The following is a 26,910-nucleotide window of genomic DNA, read 5'->3' as shown; positions in this document are numbered from 1 at the left end:
ATAAACTAAATGCAAAAAATTGCATTTTCTATCATGAAAAAAATAATTGCCACATCAAAGAATTAGGATAAACATTTGTTATGATTGTTAGCCATAAAAAATATTTTAACCATTCTTATATATTAAAATCACGATCAACAACCGTTGTGTAACCATACTAAATAATTATTTGTAAGAGATAGAGAAATGCGAATAAATTATGGTTGACGAGTTGCTGAATTTCAAATTTCAATGATATGCAATGAATGATAATTGATTGACATATATTACCGCAATCAGGGAAGGTAATAAGTATGTGATGATCGATGCATGTGTAATGTAGTCACATTGTTACAATTAATCTACCCATTACACATTTTTTGGTACTTTTGGTCTTCTGTTAAATTCAACGAAAAATGTGGAAAAAATATTATTTTATCTCATTTTGTGATGTTTTTTAAATTGTATTACAATGCATTCATTTTTTCTTCAAACTTCAGAAGATAATAGAAAAAAAATTGAGTAACAAATTTTCTAAATAATCTTAACAAAAAATTGTGTACAATAGAAAAATTATTGCTTAAATTGTGAATTGGTTGAAAGTTGTAGGTACATTCTGAAATGAAACGAATATAGAGAAGTAGGAAAGAATGGTGATATAGGAGGAGTATAATTAGGCATGATGGATATGATTAGTGAGGTAATTAGAGGAGCAGAAGGTAATTAAGTAGATGGAAACATGTCCTTGGTAGCCGCAATTAAAGGGATTGCAATAATTAGTGTTATCTTCTGCTCTCCAAGACAGTGATGTCTTACCTTAGTTCATTAACTCACCCCAAACTCAATCATCTTCTCTCATCATTCTATTCAACTTTACTGTAAGCTCCACCTCTCAATTTTAATTATGTTACTGCATTTGCTTTCTAAATTAATTATATAATGTAAAATTTGTTATTTTATGAATACGATGGTTATTAATTTATTACTATGAGTAATTGGTATTAATACGGGTTGAGGCTCAATTGGTATTTATTGTGTGAAATATTATTTATTTTGATTTTATATAAATTATAAAAAATTTTATCCTTCATACAAATTCTGACTTATCTTACTATTTGATATATGTGATTGAAGGTGTTGATGTGAATTTGAAGAACATGATTGCTATTATGATGTAGCTTTAGTAGGTTCCATTTGAATGATTTGATTTCTGATTTGTTTTTTTTCCAATAAAAAGAATTTTGTGAAATGGAAATGTGACTGCCTAAATTCCGATATTTGTATTTGGTAACGTTTGACTGAATCTAAGGGAATGAAAAATTCACTGATAAAATTGGGATTGACTGCTATGATTTTTATGATAATCGTGTTGTTATTCCCCTTTCATAAATAAAAAATAATAATATTAATTTGCGCTTGTTATGTCATGTGGGATTTCAAATATACTTATTTAAATATAATAATTTTATTTTTAATACACATTAAAATTTATTTTAATTTTCAAGAATATTAAAAAATTCAAACACTCTACTTAGTTTAAGCGCAAGACAATTTATTTCCATTTTTAATCATTTCAACTTTCGTTATTTTCTTATAATTTATTTTTACAAATTATTACAAACAGAATAGATAAAAAAAACACTTGAGAAATGTGTGGAAGCAGTAGTGGCATTATGTTTGCATGAATTGAGGTGTGTTGCCGCACACTCACACAAACACACACCATTTTTAAAATAACTTGTCATTTCTAATTTCATTAAGAAATTTGCATAAAATCAAAAATCCAAAAAGCTAATTCAAATGTCATTTGATTTTTGAATATTATTTTTCTTGTTTTTGTCCCAACATAGCCTTCAAACCTTAATATAAAAGCAAGCCCCCTGTCTTCCTCAACATTCCCCACTCTCTCTCTCTCTTCTACATCCTTTTCTCTTTCCTATTTGCCCCCCCCTTTGGGACCCTTCCTCCTTTTCTCCCTCTCTCTAAGAATTATTATATCTTCCTCAGGCAGCAACCTCGCTGCTCAGACCACTTCAACGCACACTCTTTGTAGAATGGCTGATAGTGTTGAAGGAGCTGGGTTCTGGTTGCCTTCCGAGTTCTTTGATGATTTTCTCATGGACAAAGAGAACTTCGACAAGACCAACGCCTCCGACTCCGACTCCGAGTTCTGCTTCCCTACCGACTTCCCATATGATTTTGAAACTAACAGCCATGAACGTCTTGAGGTATCCACTATTTCGCTTTATTTTTTGCCCTGCTCTTTTTTTTTTTTTTGTTGATTTTTCCTGCTGTTCCTAACAATTTTTCTTTCTTTTTTTTCTTGTAGAAGCGTTGGGTGATGTCGACTTCGCCTCAGTCGACGTTGGCCCATCTTGGGAGTTGGATGGGCGGGAGCGCCGGTGGGTCGAGCAACGGAAGCCCGAACGGCGTTCCTTCGCCTCCCACAACACCGTTAGGTTCTAAAAATGACGCGGTTGGGAATCTGATTTACCGCGCCGCCGGTCAAGTTGCGAAGCTCAAGCTGAACGGCGGTGGGGGTCCTGGGCCGACTAAACATAAGGGCCTTCTGGACTCTCCGAGAAGCGTCGAGCAACTATACGCCGCTACGAAAAATCCCAACCCTTGTGTTTTCCAGAGCATTTATGTAGGAACCCATTCTCCCAAAATCTTACCGACTTCATTTTTTGCATGTTTAAGGTGGATTAGCTGATTATTTAATTTTTCGAAATTTCGGGTGCAGTTACAGCAGCAGATGGTGAAGCAGCAGAAACAGGGGTGTGGAATGTGGTACAGTGAGCCACAAATGTATCAAGTGGGGAGTGGAAGAACAGCCGGGGGAGTGGGTGAAGATGCATGGCCCATCCAGCAAAACCCTACCCGTATACCCGGGACAGGTACGAGGGCCGTTTTGTATGGCGGATCTGGTGGCGGTGCGGCGGCGAAACGCGTATGCGCAGGGACAGGAGTGTTTTTGCCTCGGAGATATGGGAGTAATAATGAGTGTAACGCTTATTCTTCGGATTCTCGGAAGAAGCCAGGTATTTACAGTTCAGCGCCTCTCCATTTCCCCCCATTTTCTTGCACTGTTGTTTTGGAGTTATTTGATTTTAAGGATATACCGCTCGCCTTTATTTTGAATATTTTCCCACCTCTATGCTGAAAATTTTTGTCCTATTGTTTCTTTATTTGGTTAATTTGATGCTACAAGAAATACTAATTCAAGAAAATAATAGGGATTAAACCGGGTAATAAAATTGACCCATTTCTGTCTGTCCTGGAAATCTCTGCAACGTAGGGACCCTTACTGTGAAATGGGCCCTTTATTTGACCATTTGTTTTCTTTTCATTTCTAGGTTTTTGAGCTATACTCCGTTTCTCCTTTTGTAATAAATAATTCACATATATGCAAATACGCTTTCAATATCTTCTTTACTAGTCAAGAAAGAAAGTAGCAAATCTTGGCTTGCTTTACAAAATCTTGTCACGGGATTATACAGCGATTTTGTTCATATTCCAAAAGGCGCATATCGTTTAATCTCTACAAATTTGTTATGATTCACATGTTATTCTGATTTGTCCTAGGTTTGATTTATCAAACTGTGACTTTGTGTGTCACAGGTTATTCAGTTCCTTTTGCCCCAGACAGAAATGTTCATTCCCTCAACAACAACTTTGATGATATGAATGGTTTTGCTCAATCCCAACCACATCGTCACTCCACCAAGGTCAACCGAGGATTCGTCCCCGAATACGGTACTCAATAGTTTATACATACAATCCATGTTTCAAACTCAAACACCATTGTTGCTGACATTCCTAAACTAATATAATTAGATCTGTTGTTGGCTCGGCGGAACGCGATGGTGCTGCAACATCGGCGGAGTCTACTACTTGCGGGAGGCACGTCTCCAATGAACCGTGGGGTGTACCTTCCTCAGGAGTGGACTTACTGATTCAGACCCAAGTGATGGTAGAAAGAAACCTACTAGGTAGAAAACTAAGTTGGTAAATGGCAGAAGAGAAGATGATGATTTTTGATTTTCTTGTGGTTTTCATAAGTCATATTTGATGAAGTCTGTAGTTAGAGGGGGACAATAAAAATGTTGGTTAAGGATGGAGACTGATGACATTTTGTGACAAGGGTTGTTTTGCAATAGTAAGAAGAAGAAGAATAGAGGAATATGTCATAGAAAAGCAAGCAGTAGTAGTAGTAGTTGGGGTGAGGGGTTTTTGGTTGTAATATTTTCAATGAATAAGTGGATTGCATCTTCTTCTTAGGTGGGGTTTGGCATGTTAGAAAATGTTGCAAGTGACATCTACTGTGTTAGGTTTTGTGTGGGTTATTTTGGTCATTTTGTACGTTGCGGGAAATGGAGAGAAATCCACAGCCCCCCCTCTTGTAATGGTAGTAGTGTATTATTCAATTGCTAAAGTATAAATGTAATAAGAAGGGGTAGTTTTGTCATTAATGTACATAGTTGTGTATTTATTATCAGTTATGGTTATTTTTCTCAATTATTTGGTTTTGGTCTTTATGTTGATGGGCTGGTTGTTCCAACTTTTATTATGGATTCTCACATTTTTATGTATGTGCAGTGCAATAACCAATAATATTGGGTATGTATGTATTTATCAGGCTGAGGCTGGCATTGCTGTTTTCACGTTTTATGTTGGTGAAGTTGGCAGTGTGGTAATTAATATTTAGAGTTGTTTCTCATTAATTGCGAAATTTACTCACTTTTTTTTAAATATTACACTAACACCCTCACGGGGTGTAGTCGTAATTTTGCTAGATAAGAGGTGTCTGTATAATTCAATATAACTTCAAGGGGTGTAAATATAATTTACCTTGGGATGAAGTATATTAATTTTGGGTTTATTATGGGGTGTTTGTATAAACTTTTATTATTGAATAGAAATTACAATAATTTTAATGAGTGTATTTATAATTTTAAAAATTTCAAAGTATTAACGTAATTAGGCATCATTTTGGGGGCCCTAAATGTTATGCAAAAAAGATTGAATTAGTACTGAAATGGGTTTTATTTATTCTTTATTTTATGAGAATTTATGAGAGGAATAATGATTTATAGCTCCGTAAATAAAACTTCAATATTAATTAAGAGATTGTTTGTTTGAGTATAAATAAATATAATTAAAGTTGTGTGAAAGCAGAAGGCAAATAGCTTCAGCGTGAAGCAGACTGAGATTGGGACGTGGGAATGGGTGCTCTGACGTACGACGTAGTATTGATATTGATTGACAGCTCCACCTCCATTTTCACCTTTTTCTTTTGAGATTATTACACGACATTAACGGATTTGAAAAATTATATTTAACATTTTTAAAATTTACTTGCTTTCATCTAATAAATTAATTTTTTATTAATTAAAATTTATAAAATTAATATTAATAAAGAAATTAAATAAAAATTGATATATACTTAATTGACTTATTACTGATTTATTATAGGTCAATCATTATTTTTTAAACTAAACTACCCTTGTAATGATTAAGATATATCTCGTCATATATATTAACTCGTGAAAATATATAAGGGTAATTTAATCATAGAAAATTTATTTGACATGCAATAATTCAGTAATAAATCAATTAGAGGTAAATACAAATTTTCGTTCGAATTTTTTATTAATATTAATAAATTTAGTAAATTTTTATTAATGGAGGGACTAATTTGTTAGATAAAAGTAAATTTCAGGGATACTAGATGTAATATCTCAAACAATAGGGTGATTATGTGTAATTACACTAAATCTTAAGGGAAGAAAGTGTTATTATTCCTTTCTGTTTAATTTTTAAAGAGTCATAATTTATTATAAATAATAAAAAAAAATTTATTACGTAAGCGTCAAAATGTCAAATATTAGTAATTAGAATTAATTATAATAAGAGCATATACTAAAAGAGAAATAATGGCTATATCTTTTATAATGGCTAAATTTAATTTATGCTTGTTGTAAATACCAAACTGAAAAAGAATTATGAGGCGTAACTTAATTGGTGATATTGAGGTCTTATGGCCATAAGATCATAGGCTTGAATCCCATCAACATCTAAAATGTTATTCTACTTTTATTCTATGAGTCATTTTCTTTTGATAGTAAGTGTCGTTATATTTTAATAGTAATTATTAATTATATATACAATTATTTGATATTAATGATTAGTATATGACTATTATAGTTGTTAGATACAAATTTGATATTCATAATTTGTAATTGATTTAATCATGATAGTTCACTGCTAAAAAAAATAATAATGAAAATAAAAACATTTCATGTTTGGTATATATCTGAAGGGTTAATTAATTTTTTATTAATAAAAAACAAATAAATTATATTAATATTAAGATTCATGATTTGAATTTAGCAGCATGAGTAAGTAGATTTGAAAAATCATAAATTGTTAAAAAAATTAATACAAATTATTGGTTAGTACAATCTTCACATAGCCAAAAGAAAAAAAGAAAAATCATATGAGCTTGGAATTTGAAAGAAAAAAATATTAGGATATGGTATTATATATAATAAGGGGTGGAGATAGGAGAGGAGACTGAGTCAACCTAAACAACAGTGAAAAGTGGTAGTAGTACCAAATCACAACTACCAAAAATGTCCGCCACTCCCACACTCACTTCCCTTCCATATCTGACAAAAAAGCCTTCTTTCACACACCACCCGCCAAAACTCAACCCACACACTTTTTCTGATATTTTCATGTGAGATTTCAATTTAGGTTGCATTTTCTTTTTTTTGATAAAGTAACTAATTTGACGGTAAAAGTACATTTTTCAATAAGAGGGATTTGTAATTTTGATCGCCTACTTTATGAGATAATATTTTTGATTTATAAGATTAAAAAACATTACAGATGTGGCCCCATGCACTAATCTTATGGGACTAAATTTTGGGATCACAGTTGCAACGGTGTTTAATTTCGTAGAGCAAAGAATATTAATCTGTAAAATATAAGACCAAAAGTGCAACTCCATTTGATCAATGGGAGTAAAAGTATAATTTTGTTTAATTTGATGTATCTAATGTGAATTCTAAAAGTATCTCAACAGTTGTAGTAATTGTAGCAACACCAATTTGATGTGTTAAATATAAAATTTAGAAAAATATGTGAGTTGTGATAGTATGTCTGCATTATATTGAGGCACGCATTGGGTATGCCCCATCCACTACTATCAGGGAATGTAGGTTGATATGATTGTGAATTGTAGGGGATGGAATTTTGGGAAATAGAGTCCTTCAAACAAGCGCCTTATATTTCTTTATTAATTTTGTTAAATTGTTACATTAAAATAATATTTTTTCCATTTTACATAAAAAAAGATTTATTTTCTTCTTCCTTAACACATTTTTTAAGACTGATGTTTACGTAAATTTACAGCATGTGGCCTTTTTTCATATGTTTGATATATAGGTTAAGGGTTATTTCACTATTTGAGTGATAGTTTAGTAATTGTATTTTAGCCTAAAAATTAACCCTTTATTTATAAAAAATTGAATATATTGTAATTGTAGAAATGGAAAGAATGAAGGAGAGAGAGAAATAGAAGGCGAAGACGAGCGTCTGCGATCCAAGGCAATGTGTTGGTGTTGTGGGAGAGAGTGGGGTATTCCTTGTTACTACAACCTCACTTTGTCTTTTTAAAAGATATATATGTCCACTTTAGCAGCATGGAAATGAACATGGATCCCCTCATCCTTAATCTACTTTGCAAGATATTTTAATTACATTAATAGATTCTGTTTTACTGTCTTTTTTATTTCTAGGAATACTCTACACATTTTCTAGGAATATATTATACCACCTCTTCTCGAGTCCTTTATTTGAACAATTGTGGTATTGTGTATTTCATCACTCAATAAAAGAGCAACGAGTTGAGCTGATTATGACTTTGAAACTCCTCTTTTTTTCCTGATAACATTAAGGTTGTAAAAAATTATCAAATTTCATTTTTTTTTGGGTTCCTAAACTAAATTCCTAATAATATTTCCTTCTCCATTGATAAAAAATGTTTTATAAATAAAATATTAAAATAAATTAGAGTGAGTAGTAGCCCAATTTGAAATATCGATGGCCTTCAAAGAAATTGTGGTTTCGGTCCATTGGGCTTTACATTCTTTTCAAAACATTGGTGTCAGAAGGTTTTTGTTTTTCAGTGGTATGACTGTAGGAAAATGGCAAAAATATATTTATAGGTAAAAATACTACAGGTGCCCTTAAATTTTACTATAATGATAAATACCATTAATTATTTAAAAAATTATAAATATCACTCTAATATTTATAAGTAATATAAATTTTAAAAAAATTCATCGTAATTTATCCTATATTTATTTATGGTGGGAGGGGACATGGGGATAATTTAAATAATGTGGTGGACAAAAAGAAGCTGCTGGAAAATGACAAGAAGCGTCTGGAAAACCTCTACATTCCATTGCTTCATAAATGATAAATAAAATACATTAACATCTCTTAAACTTAGATTACGATACATAAATATTTATATCTATATATACATATATATTAATAAATTTATAGCTACATTTATTGAAATTATGATTAGTTACAATTATATTTTCTCTTTAAAGATAAAAATATCTTTCAAGGACTATAGTTGTAATTTTATAAAAGACATAAAATATTTATATAATTGGACCTAAGATTAAAAATTATCAATGCAATTTATCTTAAATTATAAACGTAAAACAAGGGGTGCAAACACTGGTAAAAATTTAATATTCAAGTTAAATTATAATTGTATATTTATTTGATTTGAAGTTGATAATTGTAGCTAGTTAAATTATATTAAGAGTAGATGATGAATTATAGGGACTAGTTACGGGCAAAAGCGTCCATGAAAATAAAAAAGTGCTCTGTCATTAGAGGTTTTCCTCTGCCATTATCTAATAATCATCAATGATCCCAAAAGAGCGTGGCTGCATATGATTGGTTAAGCTAGTGAAGGCTGGACTTCTCCGGATACTTCTTCTTTCTGCCAAACTTGTCTCGTGTTTTCTTTCCTCAAACTTCAAATCCGCCTATAAATACAGTTTGTACCTCCTCCTCCCATCACCAAGAAACCAAAAACACAGCCTCTACTTCCATTGCATTTCCAGAAGAAAATGTCGCTGATCCCAAGTGTTTTCGGCCGACGAAGCAGCGTTTTCGACCCACTCTCCATGGATCTCTGGGACCCTTTCCGTGACTGGCCTGTCAGTTCCTCCGACGAGACCTCGCAGTTGGCGGCCACCAGGATTGACTGGAAGGAGACGCCGGAGGCCCACGTGTTCAAGGCGGATGTTCCAGGGCTGAAGAAGGAGGAGGTGAAGGTGGAGGTGGAGGAAGGGAATGTCCTCCAGATAAGCGGCGAACGCACCCGTGAGAAAGAGGAGAAGAACGACACATGGCACCGTGTGGAGAGGAGCTCCGGGAAGTTCCTGCGCCGATTCAGGCTGCCGGAGAACGCGAAGATGGATCAGATCAAAGCCAGCATGGAGAATGGTGTGCTGACTGTCACAGTTCCAAAGGAGGAAGTGAAGAAGCCTGAGGTAAAGGCCATTCAGATTTCAGGCTAAGAAGTAACATTCTCAATGTATAATAATCAACATGAGTATGTGTGTGCGACTGTTTTTCATTTACGATTATGGGATTTGTACCGAGTTGGATATGTAATGTTGAGAATGTAAGAATGGAATAAAGTGTGGAATTTTATGTATTCTAAATTGTATGATCTCAGCATTTGCTTTCTTGAATAAATACAAACTCCCTACTCAGAAATTAAACGTCTATATATGAATTGAATATGTGCATAGTTGGAAAATTAAAAACAGAGAAATTGGACATTTGAGTATTCAAATGTTGGAACTCTTAATTTGAACTCTAATGAAGGTTGTGCAGTGCAGAATGTACCTGGGATTTGGAAAAATGTATAACAAATTATGAGTGCAGAGATTTCATAAGAAATTGAAGTCATGTAACATGTTTGAGATATGATACCTTAACAAACAAGGCAGCTTGTTTTAGATATATGTTGATGATTGGTTGTTGAGACCAGTGAAGTTAATCGTTAATTCTATAATTACAATCAGATCCAGCCTTAAAAGAATTAAGTGTTAATTTCTCAATTTTTACTTTCGAAACTTACTAAAAAGGACACTTGAAGCATTTTGGGGTGTTTCTACTTCTTTTGGTTTTTCGTAACAAATTCAACTTTATTTTTTATTTTCAAAATTTCACATTTAAAGTTAATACTATAATTTTCAAATAATTTAGCACTAATAAAATGTATGTTTTCACATAATTAATATTTTAGAAATTTTATATTATATTGGCTACATTATCTAATATTATCCATATATCATAAAAAATATAAATTAAATTGCTATGATTAATTAATAGAAAGTATATTTTTTGAGAAATCATGCAAGTTTTTTTAATAAGTTTAGAGGGTAATGAGGGTGTGGAATGCATTTGGTATGGGCTGCAATAATACAATGCCCATATTCCCATTGTCTTTGCCACCGCTCCAACTGGAAAAGTTATAGCTTAAACCAAAGCCCATCCAGAAGATACATACCATCAATGATGTCCGGATATAATTGAGTTTTTTTTTTTTTTTTTAAATAAATATTAGTTTGATCGATAATATTAAATAAGCAATACTTAATTAATACTTATCATTACAGTAGGAAAGGTGAAATTCAAACCCATAACATGTAAGATCATTAACCTCAATTTTCTAGACCTCATTAATAAAAATAATTGAGATTTTATGAATAAATTTAATATCATGAATTCGAATTCTTATCATACATATAAGTGTTTGTTTTATTTTATAATTTTTAATTATATTAATATAATAATCTGAATTAGGGTGTTTTTTATTTGTTCAATTTATTAGTATAATTATATAATTTATTGACTCTATAAATTAAAAAGGGGGAAAAAAAAAAAAAAGTACAGATGCTTGGGGAAGGAACGAGGTTTATCTAGAAGATGATGAGGGGAGCTGAAAGCGTGATTCATAGAATATACAAGAAAACGCGAGAATCATCTTGTAGCTCATATAAATAAAGCGTGCTCTTTCAACCAAATTCCACAACAAAGATTTGATCATACAAGTAACAAGCCTGCCCACAAGAATCCTTTACAACACACTCTTCATCAATCAAGCCAACCTATTCTCTCTCTGTTCTTGCACTGCAAAATATTAGCACAATGTCTCTGATTCCAAGCTTCTTTGGCAACCGCCGGAGCAACGTCTTCGATCCATTCTCGTTGGATATCTGGGATCCCTTCGAGGGCTTCCCTTTCTCCACCGCCGCTCGAGAAACCACTGCCATCGCCAACGCCCGCATCGACTGGAAAGAGACGCCGGAATCCCATGTGTTCAAGGTGGATGTTCCTGGGTTGAAGAAAGAGGAAGTGAAGGTGGAGGTTGAGGATGGGAGAATTCTGCAGATAAGCGGGGAAAGAAGCAAAGAGCAGGAGGAGAAGAATGAGAAATGGCACCGGGTGGAGAGGAGCGGCGGGAAGTTCCTCCGCCGGTTCAGGCTGCCGGAGAATGCCAAGTTAGATCAGGTAAAGGCGGGAATGGAGAATGGGGTGCTGACAGTGACGGTGCCAAAGGAGGAGGTGAAGAAGGCAGAGGTGAAGGCCATTGACATCTCTGGTTGAGCAATCAAGATATATGAGCATGATCGTGTTGAATAATAATGTAATTGTTGTGGTGTGGTGTTTGCATGTCAGGAATTCGTGTATCTCAGATTGAATGAGGTGTGGGTTTATATGTTAATAAATAAATAAAAGATTGTGGTTTTAGGCTCTGTTTTCAATCATTATGAATGAGAGACGATGACAAAGAAAGATATATAAACGTTCCATGAAATTCTCAACTTTAATTAATTAGCCTAATCCAAATATAGTAATTTGGTTAAACACATCTTGGGTATATGGAGGACTGTAATTATAGTATCTTTGTGCCAAACAAATTTAATTATTTATTTATCTTTCTGTTATATCAATTCTGCAACACACCTACTAATAACAAGATGGAGGAGCCAGTTGGATTTTTATTTCACTTACTGTTGCATTTTTAATTTTAATTATCATATACAAAAAATATATTTAAGAAAAAAATTTATATATTTTAAATAGAATAAAAAATATAAGATAAATTGAAATAAAAAATTCCGTTAGAGTAATGCGAGACCTAAAATTGCATCTTTAATTCCATACATAGTTATTTTTTGTCCAATAAATTTATGAGAGTTTGAATTTTTTTAATTGAAATATATTGATCCCACGTGGTTGTACAATATCTGTTTGTTTTTTTTTTTTTTTGGCTTTCTCTGCATTTAAAAATTAACTAAAATAATCGCATGGTAGTTAAATTTAGGATAAACTATAACATGTTTTTTTTAAAAAAATTTGATAATAATAATAAATAATCTCTTTTTATTTAAAAAATTATTAATGCCTTCCTGATTTTAACCACATTCTAACAATTAACTAAATCCGTTAGATGTTCCCATTGAGTATGAATTACAATTTTATTTATTTTAAAAAAATTAATTTTTTATGGAATTTTTTTTCATTCACCTAGTCTGTTCTATTATTTTTTAAAAATACAATTAAAATTTTTGGAGCTACATCCAAAAATTACATAAATATTTTTTCAAACAACGCATATATTGATAGCTATGCTAAACTTAAGGAAAAATAATTGTAGTTTACCATTAAATCATCTAAATATATTTATACGATAGTTAATATGATTCTGTTTTGCAAAATGGTCAACATACACAAACCATCTCAGAGTTGGAGTAAATATACTGATTTCCTTATTCCTAATTTTGACAATTTGCTATATATTCTAGCTTTGGATAAAGTTATTAATAAAATTCAATTTTGTCATTGGAGATTTTATTACTAAAAATAAGGAGTATTTTACTGATCACTTACTAATTTTTAGTTTGAACAATAATATTTCATCTTATGTGGAAGAAAGATAGTAATCAACAAAATATAATAAAACCGATATAACGATTTTCTATTCTTAATTTTAAATTTATTTCCCCTAATTCTTTTTAAGTTTAAAAAAGATTTTGGTCTGTATTTTAATATGATTATATATGAAAATGTAAATGTGTAAGTATTTATTAAATTTTGACAAAGTTTTGGATTGAAGAAGATGAATATCAAAGTTGACCAGCAAGTAATAATAAGAAGGATATAGAGGCATGCGGAAAGAACGAGTTTTATCTAGAAGATACTGTGCGTGGCTGAAACTGAAAGCACGATTCTTAGAATACACATGAATGTGCGCGAATCATCCGCCCGCAGGTATAAATAAGCGTGCTCCTTCATACAGGTTCTACAACAAAGATTCCGACAAGCCTTTGCAGAAGAAAGATCAACAAACAAAACCGTTCCTCTGTTCTTGCACAAATTTAAGACAATGTCTCTGATTCCAAGCTTCTTTGGTGGCAACCGCCGGAGCAACGTCTTCGATCCCTTTTCATTGGATATCTGGGATCCCTTTGAGGGCTTCCCTTTCTCCACCGCCGTCGCCAATCTCCCCTCCTCCACTCGAGAAACCACCGCCATTGCCAACGCTCGCATCGACTGGAAAGAGACGCCGGAGGCCCATGTGTTCAAGGTGGATGTTCCTGGATTGAAGAAAGAGGAAGTTAAGGTGGAGGTTGAGGATGGCACAATTCTGCAGATAAGCGGGGAGAGAAGCAAAGAGCAGGAGGAGAAGAACGACAAGTGGCACCGCGTGGAGAGGAGCAGCGGCAAATTCCTCCGCCGCTTCAGGCTGCCGGAGAATGCGAAGTTGGATCAGGTAAAGGCGGCGATGGAGAATGGGGTGTTGACAGTCACGGTGCCAAAGGAGGAGGTGAAGAAGCCAGAGGTGAAGGCCATTGACATTTCTGCTTAATTCCTAGGCTTGCATATCTGTATGGCAGTTGTGTATGTTTGATGACTTATACTGTATTCCCAATTCTATGCATATATTTGGGAAAATTGTGTTTTTGAGCTGTAAAAAATGATGTATCTGTGCAGTGAGATTGTAAAGTTTGAGTATCAATAAATAAAAGTGAAGAGTATTCAGAAATTAGATACAAAAGTGGTAGATATTAGCTTCTTGAAGCACAAGTTTTGAGTAGAGGTTGATAGGGAAAACGTTCACCAATTACTTCTCCACAACCAAAAAGCTGAAAAGAAATTACAAACTATTCTGAGATGTTGCAACCGCTCCTTAATCTTTTTAGGCACAGGTTTTTATCTCCACAACGAATACAAAGATCATCCAAAGTACATGATCTAATCATTTGAGTTAACCCAAGTTGTATTTGATGTACATTGGCTACATCAATCAATCGACTAGAGCAAGCTCATGACACCGTCGACTTTAGAAACTCAATCAATCGGTTCAAATTCAAGTAAGAAGTTCCCCCTTCAGAGATCGCCTTCCTCGCCAACATCGCCATATTATGAGCCCTCTTCGAGAATTCATCCCTCCTCACATCCATCGCTTCCTTCACCATCTTCTCGACTGTGATCCTATCACAAGTATCTTTCATGTCCAATCCAACCTTCCACACCTCACTCACAAACCTACTATTCGTCATCTGATCTGCAAAATAAGGCCAACAAAGCATTGGCAGGCCTATTGCTATACTTTCTATGGTTGAATTCCATCCACTGTGAGTAAAAAATGCACCGATTGCTGGATGGGCCAAAACTTCCTGTTGCGGCACCCATCCCACCATCCACCCTCTTGACTTGGTACCTTCCTCTAGCTCCACTGGAATCTCATTCCCGTTCCCGCTGATGGAATCAGGCCTCATTACCCACAAGAATTTGTGCCCGCTATTCACCAGCCCATACCAGAACTCCAACAGTTCATCCCTCGTTAATGTTGTAATACTTCCAAAGCTCACATAAATCACAGAGCAGGTAGGTTGAGAGTCCAGCCAGGCAATGCAACTACGGTCTTCCTCCCAAAGACTGCTCGAATAATTGTGCGATGATTCCATTCCCTCTGACTCCAGTCGGTCTTTCAGAAGAGCATGGATGGGGCCGATGGAATACAGGTTGGGAATGTGTTTACGGATTTGATCAAGAATTGGCGCTTCCAGATCTTCAAATGTATTGAGTATGAGTCCACAGGCCTCAACAGTTCTTTTAGTATCTGTTTTCATGGTCTTGAATGTAGGATCATCACCGTTTGCTACTCCGAAAGATCTTGGAATGTCTCGTCGCCGGAGAACCTTCTCCATTCCGGGCACGCTTGTTACCATCATGTCCATTTCTTTCTTTTTCCAATATGTCAGTTTGTCTTCATTCTTCCCTGAATCGAGTAAAGCAAACAATTAGGGTGCTATTCCTGAGATTTAGTGTAGTAACAGACTAAATCTAGCTCTTATGTTCATCACAGAAATTTATTGACATCAACGTAAGAACTGTATAAAATTCAAGCTTGCCCTAAAAATACATAAACTTCCTTAAAGATTTCGTTTAAATACAAGTGAAACCCCTACAATTTCTATATAAGCATATGCCTGCCTTACATTTGTTGTAAGTTTATTACACAATGTGCCATCATCATCACTGTCTTGATGAAATGATACATTTCAAACCTTGATGCAAGTCAAATTTACGCTATTTAATGTCATAATTCACAATTTTTAATAAAATATATTCACTTTATACTAATTTTTTTTCAAATTTTTATACTTTTTAACTCGTGATAAGAATTTGAAATTATATTCTATAACGTTAAGAAGTGCATTTTGAGAGTTATTTCAATTAAAATAATTAGTATTTGTATTGAATATGTATATCACTTATATTATAGTTTCTATAACAGCATAGTTATTTTATTTTAATAATCCTATGAACAATTAACCTTTTCAACATTTAATCGATCCTTGGTAGCAATTGAATCTTCGGTAAGAGGTTTGCCATGGTAAAGATTACCTTTTAAAGGGACCTCGCCGGCGTCGATAATCTCTTGAATACAGAAGTGCGGCCAGAAGGAACACGCGCCGATCGTCCTGAAGTAGATGTAAGGAATCCCCATTTCTTCTACCACCGAAATAATAAAGCTCAACAACCCGTCAATGATCAGGCAGCTCACGCCCCTCCTAGCGCCTCCATCACTCAGCCCATCAGTCGACTCCATCAAGCGGCGGAACTGTGATCCACCGAGTTCTTTGAGGCTGAACGCCAAATCCATGAGGCGCTCGCCCGCTCGGGGGTGATCGGCAGGGAGGCCATCGGAGAAGGTGGCCACCCGGAATCCGCTGTGGCGGGAGAACAGGGAGCGGAGGCTGGCGTGGCGGAGGAGGCGGTTGTGGGCGTAATTGGAGAGGAGAATGGTGACGTGGAGGCCGGAGAGACAGAGGAGCTCCGCCAGGTTGAGCATGGAGTTGACGTGGCCTTGCAGTGGTAGCGGAAAAATGAGAATGTGCGGCGGCAACTCCGTGTCAGTTTCTGGATGGCTCATCTCCACAGGTAGATTAATGTTTGAGTTGGATAATTTGATTGTTTTGAGCACAGTAGGGGAGGGCGAGGGTGAGGGTGAGGGTGAGGGTGGGAGTGATCAACAGAGTTGGGACTTGGGAGAGGGATGCTTAATTATTAGAAAAATGAGAGGTTGCAAATCCACCCCAACAATAGCTGGCTCCCTTCACTATGTTATTTAATTCCTCACATTTTTTGATATGAAGTAGCAAATCCGAATAAGTCACATAATTAAAGGATCAGAAGTGATATTGACCAAATGACTTGTTATTGCTAATAATGACTCACTTTAATCTTTTAAATTTATTCATAATTAGCTGCCACTGCTAACTACTCATCAATAAATAAGTATGCATTTTTAAATATTGAAAAACGGTTTTGAATGGGAGGCTTTTTTATTTTCTTGTTTAATTATTTGTAATTAATAGTCGAATACAGATAGTTATATGCAAACAGTATTTTTGTTTTCGTGAAATGAGAAAACTTGACTGAAGACAAGTTTGATGGTCTGTACTCAAGAATGTGACCAAGAAGAAGTAGTACAACAACGGTTCACACCAACAGTTCCTAACGTATACATAAAAATGAATTGCTACAAACACGCTTTTATAAAATAAAAGCAACACTAAACAACAACTACGTCCACCTCTTCCTTCTTGTGTTCTTGCCCTGCTCCTTCTGCACCTCCACAACTCTACCTTTCACCTACTTCATTTCATCATTCTGGCTTCTATAATTTTCTATGAAATTTTTCTAAACAATTATTTAATTTTATCAAAATATTATATATATATATATATATATATATAAATTAAAACAATAAGTGTGATGCGATTTTATTTTGTATTAAAAATTGCAATTTGAAAGATAAATTATAAAAATTAGTTCGATTTGAGTGGTTTAAAATCTTACCCCTAATAATTATTCAAATATTTGGGGTAGATTCTATAATATGATTATCCTATGAGTGGGTAACGTAATTATTTATTATTAGTTTTTGATAAAATTTTGGTTTGAAGAAGACCGAGATGAAAGTTGACTAGCAAGTAATAACGTCAATAAGGAAGGATAGAGAGAACGAGTTTTACTTTTATGTACAAGATATTGTCGGCGGCTAAACTGAAAGCGCGATTATTAGAATATACATGAAACTGCGAGAATCATCTGCCCACACGTATAAATAAGCGTGCTCCTTCATACAGGTTCTACAACAAAGATTTCAACAAGCCTTTGCAGAAGAAAGATCAAACAAACAAAGCTGTTCGCCGTTCTTGCGCAAATTTAAGGCAATGTCTCTGATTCCAAGCTTCTTTAGTGGCGACCGCCGGAGCAACGTCTTCGACCCCTTTTCATTGGATATCTGGAATCCCTTTGAGGGCTTCCCTTTCACCACCGCCGTCGCCAACGCTCGCATAGACTGGAAAGAGACGCCGGAGGCCCATGTGTTCAAGGTGGATGTTCCTGGATTGAAGAAAGAGGAAGTTAAGGTGGAGGTTGAGGATGGCACAATTCTACAGATAAGCGGGGAGAGAAGCAAAGAGCACGAGGAGAAGAATGAGAAATGGCACCGCGTGGAGAGGAGCAGCGGCAAATTCCTCCACCGCTTCAGGCTGCCGGAGAATGCCAAGTTGGATCAGGTAAAGGCGGCAATGGAGAATGGGGTGCTGACAGTCACGGTGCCAAAGGAGGAGGTGAAGAAGCCAGAGGTGAAGGCCATTGACATCTCTGCTTAATTCCCAGGCTTGCACATCTGTGTGTCAGTTGTGTACGTTTGATGACGGTACTGTATTCCCAATTGTATGCATATATTTGGGGAAACTGTGTTTTTTAGTCGTAAAAGTGATGTATTTGTGCAGTGAGATTGTAAAGTTTGAGTATCAATAAAGAAACAGCATATTAGTGTTAAAAAAAAGTGAAGAGTATTCAGATATTAGATACAAAGGTGGTAGATATTGGGTGATTTTAGCTTCTTGAAGCACAAGTTTTGAGTAGAGGTTGATATTCCAAACCATTCTAAGATGCTGCAACCACTCGTTAAATCTTTTAGGCACAGTTTATATCTCTACAAGGAATACTATCTACAAGAACTAAGATCATAAAAAGTACATATTCTAATCACCTGAGTTAGCCCAAGTTGTCATTTGAAGTACATTGGCCACATCGAGCAAATGACGAGAGCAAGCTCATGACACCGTCGACTTCAAAAACTCAACCAATCGATTCAAATTCAAGTAAGAAGATCCCCCTTCAGAGATCGCCTTCCCCGACAACACTGCCATACTATGAGCCCTCTCCAAGAATTCATCCCTCCTAACATCCATCACATCCTTCACCATCTTCTCGACTATGATCCTATCACAAGTATCTTTCATGTCCAATCCAATTTTCCACACCTTACTCACAAACCTACTGTTCGTTGTCTGATCAGCAAAATAAGCCCAACAAATCATTGGCAGGCCTATTGCTATACTTTCTAGGGTCGAATTCCATCCACTGTGAGTGAAAAATGCACCGATTGCTGGATGGGCTAAAACTTCTTGTTGCGGTACCCATCCCACCATGCACCCTCTTGACTTGGTACCTTCCTCTAGCTCCACTGGAATCTCATTCCAGTTCTCGCTGTTGTTTCCGACGATAGAATCAGGCCTTATCACCCACAAGAATCTGTGCCCACTATTCACCAGCCCATACCAGAACTCTAACAATTCATCCCTCGTTAATATTGTAATACTTCCGAAGCTCACATATATCACAGAGCAGGTTGGTTGAGAGTCCAACCAGGCAATGCAGCTACGGTCTTCCTCCCAAAAACTGCTTGAATGATTGTGCGATGATTCCATTCCTTTCGACTCCAGCTGGGCTTTAAGAAGCGCATGGAGGGGGCCAATGGAATACAGGTTGGGAATGTGTTTACGGATTTCATCAAGAATTGGCCCTTCCAGATCTTCAAATGTATTGAGTATGAGTCCACAGGCCTCAACAGTTTTTTTAGTATCTGTTTTCATGGTCTTGAATGTAGGATCATCAGCATTTGCTACTCCGAAAAATCTTGGAATGTCGCGTCGCCGGAGAAACCTCTCCATTCCCGGCACGCTTGTTACCATCATGTCCATTTCTTTCTTTTTCCAGTATGTCAATTTGTCTTCATTCTTCCCTGAATCGAGTAAAGCAAACAATTAGGGTGCTATTCCTGAAATTTACTGTAGTCAGACTAAATCTACCTCTTATGTTCATCACAGAAATTTATTGACATCAACATAAGAATTGTACAAGATTCAAGTTTGCCCTAAAAATACATAAACTTCCTTAAAGATTTTGTTTAAATACAAGTAAAACCCCTAAAAATGATACGTTTCAAACCTTGCTACAATTCAAGTTTACGCTATTTAATCATAATATAACAATATTTTCTTTCAAATTTTTACACTTTTTAACTTGTGATGAGAATTTAAAATTATATTCTGTTAGTGTTAAAGTGGCATTTTAAAATTATTTCAATTAAAACAATTAGTATTTAGTATATCACTCTTTATCTTTTCCTTTTCGGAAAAAAGAAAAACCAATGAGCATATTAATTTATATTTATAACCCTATGAGCAATCAATCCTTTCACTAAACAGATAATCAAATTAATGGATCATCCATAGCAACTGAATCTTCGGAAAGAGGTGCCATGGTAAAGATTACCTCTCAAAGGGACCTCGCCGGCGTCCATAATCTCTTGAATACAGAAATACGGCCAGAAGGCACACGCGCTGATCGTTCTGAAGTAGATGTAAGGAATCCCCATTTCTTCAACCACCGAAATAGCAAAGCTCAACACCCCGTCCATGATTAAGCAGCTCACGCGCCTCATAGCGCCGCCCTCACTCAGCCCATCAGTCGACTCCATCAGGCGGCGGAACTGTGACCCACCAATTTGTTTGAGGCTCAACGCCATATCCACGATTCGCTCTCCCACTCGGGGGTGATCGGGAGGGAGGCCGTCGGAGATGGTGGCCACCCGGAATCCGCTGTGGCGGGAGAACCGGGACCGGAGGGTGGCGTGGCGGAGGAGGCGGTTGTGGGTGTAATCGGAGAGGAGAATGGTGACGTGGAGGCCGGAGAGGCAGAGGAGCTCCGCCAGGTTGAGCATGGAGTTGACGTGGCCTTGTAGTGGAACAGGAAAAATGAGAATGTGGGGCGGCAACTCCATGGCGGTTTCCCGGTCGCTCATCTCCACAGTTAGATTGATGGTTTGTGTCATTGTGTTGTATAATTTTCCATTGATCGATTGTTTATCCGCGCGCATGTTTTGATTTTTCCAACAGGATGTCCTTATCCTCTTTTTATCAACTTTTTACTCTTCATAAATCAACTCTTTTAAATTAGCTTATTATTCTCTATTTCTTTTTCGGTATTTTCTTATTTCTCTCATTCATTTGTTAATAACTTTTTATCATTTTTTTGTTCAGTTAACAAAATTAATTATGTACACATGTTTGTATTTGTCACTGCCTAATCCATAAACTACTCTGCTCATGCATTGTGTTCAGAATTGTACTTCTGATGCCAAAAGTTTTATAATTGACTTACTATTCAAAAAATTAAGGTCCAATTATGTGAAAATTAGCACAAGTTACAATATATATTTGTTCCCATCAAACACTCTAACAAGAATTTACATATACACAATAAGTATATATATATATATATATCAAAATTACGTCATTAATTTCACCTAAAAAAATTTATATGATGTATATATAAAATCGATGTCACAATTATTGCAATAAAAGATACAATTTAACTTGTCCCTACTTTTGTGTAATTTTGGATGGGCCAAGTAGCTCAAGATATGCCAATTGCTAAAGGGACGAAAAATTATTATTAAAATCATATTTATTTAAATTAATTTATTACTCATGCATTTGTCACATGATTAACTATTTTCTTTGACTTGTGTATCAATTATACAATAAATATATTTATTCATCATAAATTTAGTTTTGATTTGATTAAATTTGATTCGAATCAGTTTGGATTTATCTCTTTGTATTTTTTAAAATACAATAATTTACCCCTATATGATTTTTAAAATGAAGCAATTTACCTCCATATATAAGGAGTTAAATTGCTTTATTTTAAAAAGTATAGGGGGATAATTGCTATATTTTTTTCATAAAAGAATGATGTGCTTATTTTTAATATTATAGGACGTAAATTGCTATTCATCCTATTATTTTATATACATGTGTACATCAAATGAAGTAACATAAAATAAAATTTATAACAGAAAATTCAATGCAAATTTGAATTGAAGTTTGCCCTCTGTGGAGATTCTTATGCTTCCTGACCCTGCTTAAAGAAGGATATAGAAGCTTGCAGAAAGAAGTGAGTTTTATCTAGAAGATTCCGATGGTGACTGAAAGCGTGATTTTTGGAATATACATGAAAGTGCGAGAATCGTTTGCTAGCCCATATAAATAAGCCTGCTCCTTCAACCAAATTCTACAAGAAAGATTCGAACAAGCCTTGGCATAAGAAAGTTTTACGACTCACTCTTCATCAATCACACTAAGCCGTCCGCTGTTCTTGCCCAAAAGTAACAAAATGTCTCTGATTCCAAGCTTCTTTGGCAACCGCCGGAGCAACGTCTTCGATCCATTCTCGCTGGATGCTTGGGATCCCTTTGAGGGCTTCCCTTTCTCCACAGCCGTCGCCAATCTCCCACCCTCCGCTCGAGAAACCAGGGCCATCGCCAACGCCCGCATCGACTGGAAAGAGACGCCGGAAACCCATGTGTTCAAGGTGGACGTTCCTGGGTTGAAGAAAGAGGAAGTTAAAGTGGAGGTTGAGGATGGGAGAATTCTGCAGATAAGTGGGGAGAGAAGCAAAGAGCAGGAGGAGAAGAATGAGAAATGGCACCGGGTGGAGAGGAGCAGCGGGAAGTTCCTCCGCCGCTTCAGGCTGCCGGAGAATGCCAAGTTGGATCAGGTGAAGGCGGCAATGGAGAATGGGGTGCTGACAGTCACGGTGCCAAAGGAGGAGGTGAAGAAGCCAGAGGTGAAGGCCATTGACATTTCTGCTTAATTCTGTACTGCAGTTGTGTGGATTTTAAGCTTGAAGCCGTTGCTCTGATTCACGTATGCAAATAGTTGTGAAAATTGTGTAATTGAGTTGTAAAAATGTTGTATTTGTGCAATAAAATTATGGATTTTGAGTTTTGAACAAAGAAACAGAGTACATGTTTCCCTCAAACATTTTAATGTTTGGTTTTGATTTTGGCTCATATTTGAGATTGATCAAAATATAGAATATATTCGATTTGTTTGATTTTTAAGTTTTAGATATATTTTTGATTATTTTAAAGTAATTTTAATTATTTTTTGTTCAAAAAGTACAATTAATTAAAAAATAATATTTATTTTAATTAATTCACAATTAAATAAATTATATATATTTATATATAAATACATATAAAAAGAGACATAATTTGACAATGAATAGTAATTTTTGTCTGGTAACTGCCCAATATTAAATATATCATACTTATTTTATATTATCTCAAAAAATAATTTAAACATACACACTATCTTTAACTTATTTTTATTTATCTTTGTTTTTCTCTCTCTATCTCCACAAAACACCCCAAAACAAGTTAAAAACAAAATCAAACATCATGTTTGTATTTCATCTAATGGACTGTGTTTAATAATGTCGGTTGTGTAATTTCATCGATCTAAAACAAAATATTTTAAACAGACCTTGCTGCTCTAGAAAAAAATATGTGATATTAATTATTATAATGACTTATTTAACACATTTTATATATCATATCAATTATCATAATTACACTTTTATTTTACATTTAATACATATTCAATTTGAAATTTCATCTCAACCAAGTTCATTTGGAGAAAAATTACCTGTAATCTCAGAGTAGTTTCAGGTTCAACTATGTTTTCTTTTTGTGAGAGTGTATCAAATTAATTAAAAGTTTATCAAGTTCATTTGGTGCAACATAAACCTATGGGCAGTTCACATGTTCCTCAATTATTGGTAAACATCCAAATGCAAACATTGGACACATCCATCAAATTACTAAACCAAGCTCAAGACACTGTCGACTTCAAAAACTCAATCAATCCATTCAAATTCAAGTAAGATGACCCCCCTTCAGAGATCGCCTTCCTTGCCAAAGTCGCCATACTATCAGCCCTCTCCAAGAATTCTTCCCTCCTCACCTCCATCACTTCCTTCACCATCTTCTCCACTATGATTCTATCACAGGTATCTTTCATGTCCAACCCAACCTTCCACACCTCACTTACGAACCTACTATTTGTTATCTGATCCGCAAAGTAAGCCCAACACAGCATTGGCAGGCCTAATGTAATACTTTCCAGGGTCGAATTCCATCCACTGTGCGTGAAAAACGCACCGATTGCTGGATGGGCTAGAACTTGCTGCTGCGGCACCCATCCCACCATGTACCCTCTTGACTTGGTACCTTCCTCTAGCTCCACTGGAATCTCATTCCCATTCCCGTTATCGTTTCCAATGATGGAATCAGGCCTTATTACCCACAAGAATCTGTGCCCGCTATTAACCAGCCCGTACCAGAATTCCAACAGTTCATCCCTTGTCAATATTGTAACACTTCCAAAGCTCACATATATCACAGAGCTGGCAGGCTGAGAGTCAAGCCAGGCAATGCAGTTTTGGTCTTCCTCCCAAAAACTGCTCGAACGATTGCGCGATGATTCCATTCCTTCAGACTCCAGCCCGGCTTTCAAAAGTGCATGGAGGGGGCCGATGGAATATAGGTTGGGAATGTGTTTGCGGATTTCATCAAGAATTGGCCCTTCCAGATCTTCAAATGTATTGAGTATGAGTCCGCTGGCATCGATAGTTCTTCTAGTCTCTGTTTTCATGGTCTGTAGTCCAGGGTGATTAATGTCTTCTACTTGGCAAAATCTTGGAATGTCGCGTCGCCGGAGAACCCTCTCCATGCCCGGCACGCTTGTTACCATCAGGTCCATTTCTTTCTTTTTCCAATATGTTAATTTGTCCTCATTCTTCCCTGCAATCAAATAAAGCAACAATCAGGGTGCTGCCCAAATTACTGTTGTGACGCAGTTGTACAAGCCTAACCAACATTTATTGATTGTGGTATCTATCAAAAGGTTCGATCTACTTGCATCTAAGTGCATATTCCTGACATATGATGTTGTAACAACTAAATTTAGTTGCTCGGTTCATCATAGAAATTATTGGATATCAACATAAAAATTGACTGAAAACTCAAGCTTACACTTGAGTCACTGATCCAAAGGCTGGATAATTATATAAACTTCCTTGAAGATGTGGCTTAAATACAGGTAAAACCAACCCTTACAATTTCTAAAAATGTGCATGCCTTTCCTTATAATTGTTATCTTATTTATAATTCCAACAGTATATATACCATCAACATTATTGGTGTATGGCTTAATAGCGTATGTTTTTTTTTAATAAGATATGGTATTAATTGTACAATTCATTAGAAGTGGACCTCACATGCATGTGTGCTGAACGTAGAGGATGGTACCAATTGTGCAACATCCAAACCAAAAAGGGAATTGTCTTGTTGTTCTACTTTCATGATCATATTGATTATTAATCCTTTCATTCATTACATACTCACACGTTAAGTTGGCCGAATGTAAATTACAATAAGTACCATAAATTTATGCTATAATTATTTTTATTCTATAAATGATTTAATTCGAACAATACTGATTCGACAAGAATTCTCCTAATCACACTAATTGATCATTCATAGCAATTGAATCTCAGAAGTGCGGTGCCATAATCAATATTACCTTTCAAAGGGACTTCGCCGGCATCGATAATCTCTTGAAGACAGAAATACGGCCAGAAGGAACACGCGCTGATTGTCCTGAAGTATATGTAAGGAATTCCCATTTCTTCAACCACTGGAATCGCAAATCTGAACACCCCGTCCACGATCAGGCAGCTCACCCGCCTCCTAGCGCCACCATCACTCAGCCCATCAGTCGACTCCATCAAGTGGCGGAACTGTTGCCCACCGACTTCTTTGAGGCTCAACACAATATCCACGATGCGCTCTCCCACTCGGGGGTGATCCGCAGGGAGGCCATCGGAGATGGTGACCACCCGGAAGCCACTGTGGCGGGAGAACCGGGACTGGAGGCTGGCGTGGCGGAGGAGGCGGTTGTGGGTGTAGTCGGAGAGGAGAATGGTGACGTGGAGGCCGGAGAGGCAGAGGAGCTCCGCCAGGTTGAGCATGGAGTTCACGTGGCCTTGCAGCGGTACAGGGAAAATGAGAACGTGCGGCGGAGACACGGCGGTGCTTTCTTGGCGGCTCATCCCCACAGGTAGATTGATGTTTGAGTTCGATTGTCTGATTGTTCTGAGGAGCCCCTAAACTTTGACAAGCTTTTTGGCACATGCGACTCTGTTTCGGTTTGTTTGTATTTTCATGAAACTTCACAAGAATAAGTAGCTCAAGACGTACCAATGACCAATCGCTAAGGGGACAATCAAGCCGACAATAAATTTTTAATTAGGGTTAATTTCACGTTGTCAGTCTTTGAAAACGTAAATTATATGTTCTTTTTAAAAAGTTTTAAAATCACTGTCACACAAAAAGTTCATCATTTACACTTAATTTTTTTTGTTAAATTTTGAATGAAAAATACTGGTATCAATATAAATATATAAATTTAATTTATCCTTTATTCAATATTCTCCTGCTCATGTAAAGCAAAGATTTGGGAGCCTGTACATCCAACCACGAAATAGAGCTTCTATCTTGCTTAACAAACTGCTTGAGCTAGCCGGAAACCATTTGTGAAATGGGCCGATGGAAAACGTTGGGATTCTATCGCTTTCCTGAAGTTTGAATAGTTCAGGCTCTTCAAGTTCTTTGAAGGTGTTGAAAATAAGCCTTTGTTCTCTCACGTGAAGGATTTGAGCCAGCTGAATCATGGGGTTTATGTGCCTTTGTAGTGGCACTGGAAACAGTACCAATCCACGTCGTTTATTCTGGTTCAAGATGGTTTTTTCCTGGATCATCCATGACTTTTAGCTGCCAAACCTTCCACATTGATGTGAGCTCTTGGAAAGATCAGTTATCGCTGTAGTATATTGATTTGAGCTCTTGAAAAGATCAGTCTGTTATCGCTGTAGTATCTTTATCTGTTCAGCGAGTCATTCCACTGTACTGTTATTGGATAATAACTAAATCAATGGATAATTACATTACGTGAGAAAACTCTAATTCATAGGCTTTAGTTGAATTTGACCAATTATATTGTAAGTATAATTAATTTGTCGTGTGCTTATTTTGCA

The 26,910-nt window shown here is 35.9% G+C and overlaps 9 protein-coding genes across 10 annotated transcripts; 6 read left to right on the top strand and 3 right to left on the bottom strand.

Moving 5' to 3' along the window:
• The first annotated feature begins 1,868 nt into the window (after positions 1-1,868).
• Positions 1,869-4,497, top strand: LOC105167112 (uncharacterized). The gene is made up of 5 exons (XM_011086687.3): positions 1,869-2,207; positions 2,309-2,626; positions 2,723-3,020; positions 3,601-3,735; positions 3,817-4,497. Exons 1-5 carry the CDS (start codon positions 2,034-2,036, stop codon positions 3,933-3,935), a joined length of 1,044 nt encoding a protein of 347 aa, XP_011084989.1. The 5' UTR covers positions 1,869-2,033; the 3' UTR covers positions 3,936-4,497.
• Positions 4,498-9,070: 4,573 nt separating this feature from the next.
• Positions 9,071-9,733, top strand: LOC105167111 (17.3 kDa class I heat shock protein-like). Its single transcript, XM_011086686.3, has one exon. It carries the CDS (start codon positions 9,141-9,143, stop codon positions 9,591-9,593), a length of 453 nt encoding a protein of 150 aa, XP_011084988.1. The 5' UTR covers positions 9,071-9,140; the 3' UTR covers positions 9,594-9,733.
• Positions 9,734-11,100: 1,367 nt separating this feature from the next.
• LOC105167110 (18.2 kDa class I heat shock protein) lies at positions 11,101-11,838 on the top strand. Its single transcript, XM_011086685.3, has one exon. It carries the CDS (start codon positions 11,236-11,238, stop codon positions 11,692-11,694), a length of 459 nt encoding a protein of 152 aa, XP_011084987.1. The 5' UTR covers positions 11,101-11,235; the 3' UTR covers positions 11,695-11,838.
• Positions 11,839-13,365: 1,527 nt separating this feature from the next.
• On the top strand, positions 13,366-14,149 carry LOC105167109 (17.3 kDa class I heat shock protein-like). The gene has a single exon (XM_011086684.3). The coding sequence runs from the start codon at positions 13,478-13,480 to the stop codon at positions 13,958-13,960; it is 483 nt and encodes a 160-aa protein (XP_011084986.1). The 5' UTR covers positions 13,366-13,477; the 3' UTR covers positions 13,961-14,149.
• Positions 14,150-14,192: 43 nt separating this feature from the next.
• LOC105167108 (7-deoxyloganetic acid glucosyl transferase) lies at positions 14,193-16,731 on the bottom strand. The gene is made up of 2 exons (XM_011086683.3): positions 16,006-16,731; positions 14,193-15,376 (listed from the first exon to the last, which is right to left on the bottom strand). The coding sequence occupies exons 1-2, from the start codon at positions 16,532-16,534 to the stop codon at positions 14,418-14,420; spliced, it is 1,488 nt and encodes a 495-aa protein (XP_011084985.1). The 5' UTR covers positions 16,535-16,731; the 3' UTR covers positions 14,193-14,417.
• Positions 16,732-17,618: 887 nt separating this feature from the next.
• LOC105167106 (7-deoxyloganetic acid glucosyl transferase) lies at positions 17,619-20,872 on the bottom strand. 2 transcript variants are annotated; one of them, XR_016066405.1, is made up of 4 exons: positions 20,239-20,871; positions 18,671-19,705; positions 18,120-18,301; positions 17,619-18,012 (listed from the first exon to the last, which is right to left on the bottom strand). XR_016066405.1 is itself a non-coding variant. In XM_011086681.3 (2 exons), exons 1-2 carry the CDS (start codon positions 20,840-20,842, stop codon positions 18,735-18,737), a joined length of 1,575 nt encoding a protein of 524 aa, XP_011084983.1. In that variant the 5' UTR covers positions 20,843-20,872; the 3' UTR covers positions 18,547-18,734. The 2 variants fall into 2 exon arrangements, 1 of the variants encoding a protein (XP_011084983.1); XM_011086681.3 differs by lacking the exons at positions 17,619-18,012; positions 18,120-18,301 and having other exon boundaries at positions 18,547-19,705; positions 20,239-20,872.
• Positions 17,841-18,463, top strand: LOC105167107 (18.2 kDa class I heat shock protein). Its single transcript, XM_011086682.3, has one exon. The coding sequence runs from the start codon at positions 17,841-17,843 to the stop codon at positions 18,282-18,284; it is 444 nt and encodes a 147-aa protein (XP_011084984.1). The 3' UTR covers positions 18,285-18,463.
• Positions 20,873-22,004: 1,132 nt separating the features above from the next.
• Positions 22,005-22,873, top strand: LOC105167100 (17.3 kDa class I heat shock protein-like). Its single transcript, XM_011086675.3, has one exon. It carries the CDS (start codon positions 22,144-22,146, stop codon positions 22,621-22,623), a length of 480 nt encoding a protein of 159 aa, XP_011084977.1. The 5' UTR covers positions 22,005-22,143; the 3' UTR covers positions 22,624-22,873.
• A 620-nt stretch (positions 22,874-23,493) lies between these two features.
• LOC105167101 (7-deoxyloganetic acid glucosyl transferase) lies at positions 23,494-26,230 on the bottom strand. Its single transcript, XM_011086676.3, has 2 exons — positions 25,398-26,230; positions 23,494-24,616 (listed from the first exon to the last, which is right to left on the bottom strand). Exons 1-2 carry the CDS (start codon positions 25,924-25,926, stop codon positions 23,646-23,648), a joined length of 1,500 nt encoding a protein of 499 aa, XP_011084978.1. The 5' UTR covers positions 25,927-26,230; the 3' UTR covers positions 23,494-23,645.
• Between the last annotated feature and the right edge of the window lie 680 nt (positions 26,231-26,910).

The sequence above is a fragment of the Sesamum indicum genome, linkage group LG7, assembly GCF_026168435.1.
Source record: "Sesamum indicum cultivar Baizhima isolate 11 linkage group LG7, ASM2616843v1, whole genome shotgun sequence".
In the NCBI taxonomy this organism is placed as follows: domain Eukaryota; kingdom Viridiplantae; phylum Streptophyta; class Magnoliopsida; order Lamiales; family Pedaliaceae; genus Sesamum; species Sesamum indicum.
Note: the sequence above shows the minus strand (reverse complement) of the source record. Positions and strands in the feature narration are given on the sequence as shown.

Coding starts and splice junctions, on each gene's coding strand:
- LOC105167101 (XM_011086676.3), bottom strand. CDS start 25,926: ATGAGCCGCCAAGAAAGCACCGCCGTGTCTCCGCCGCACGTTCTCATT. Junction 24,617..25,397: donor CGGCGAAGTCCCTTTGAAAG/GTAATATTGATT, acceptor ATTTGATTGCAG/GGAAGAATGAGGACAAATTA.
- LOC105167109 (XM_011086684.3), top strand. CDS start 13,478: ATGTCTCTGATTCCAAGCTTCTTTGGTGGCAACCGCCGGAGCAACGTC.
- LOC105167112 (XM_011086687.3), top strand. CDS start 2,034: ATGGCTGATAGTGTTGAAGGAGCTGGGTTCTGGTTGCCTTCCGAGTTC. Junction 2,208..2,308: donor ACAGCCATGAACGTCTTGAG/GTATCCACTATT, acceptor TTTTTCTTGTAG/AAGCGTTGGGTGATGTCGAC. Junction 2,627..2,722: donor GTGTTTTCCAGAGCATTTAT/GTAGGAACCCAT, acceptor TTTCGGGTGCAG/TTACAGCAGCAGATGGTGAA.
- LOC105167106 (XM_011086681.3), bottom strand. CDS start 20,842: ATGCGCGCGGATAAACAATCGATCAATGGAAAATTATACAACACAATG. Junction 19,706..20,238: donor CGGCGAGGTCCCTTTGAGAG/GTAATCTTTACC, acceptor TACTCGATTCAG/GGAAGAATGAAGACAAATTG.
- LOC105167108 (XM_011086683.3), bottom strand. CDS start 16,534: ATGAGCCATCCAGAAACTGACACGGAGTTGCCGCCGCACATTCTCATT. Junction 15,377..16,005: donor CGGCGAGGTCCCTTTAAAAG/GTAATCTTTACC, acceptor TACTCGATTCAG/GGAAGAATGAAGACAAACTG.
- LOC105167100 (XM_011086675.3), top strand. CDS start 22,144: ATGTCTCTGATTCCAAGCTTCTTTGGCAACCGCCGGAGCAACGTCTTC.
- LOC105167107 (XM_011086682.3), top strand. CDS start 17,841: ATGTCTCTGATTCCAAGCTTCTTTAGTGGCGACCGCCGGAGCAACGTC.
- LOC105167110 (XM_011086685.3), top strand. CDS start 11,236: ATGTCTCTGATTCCAAGCTTCTTTGGCAACCGCCGGAGCAACGTCTTC.
- LOC105167111 (XM_011086686.3), top strand. CDS start 9,141: ATGTCGCTGATCCCAAGTGTTTTCGGCCGACGAAGCAGCGTTTTCGAC.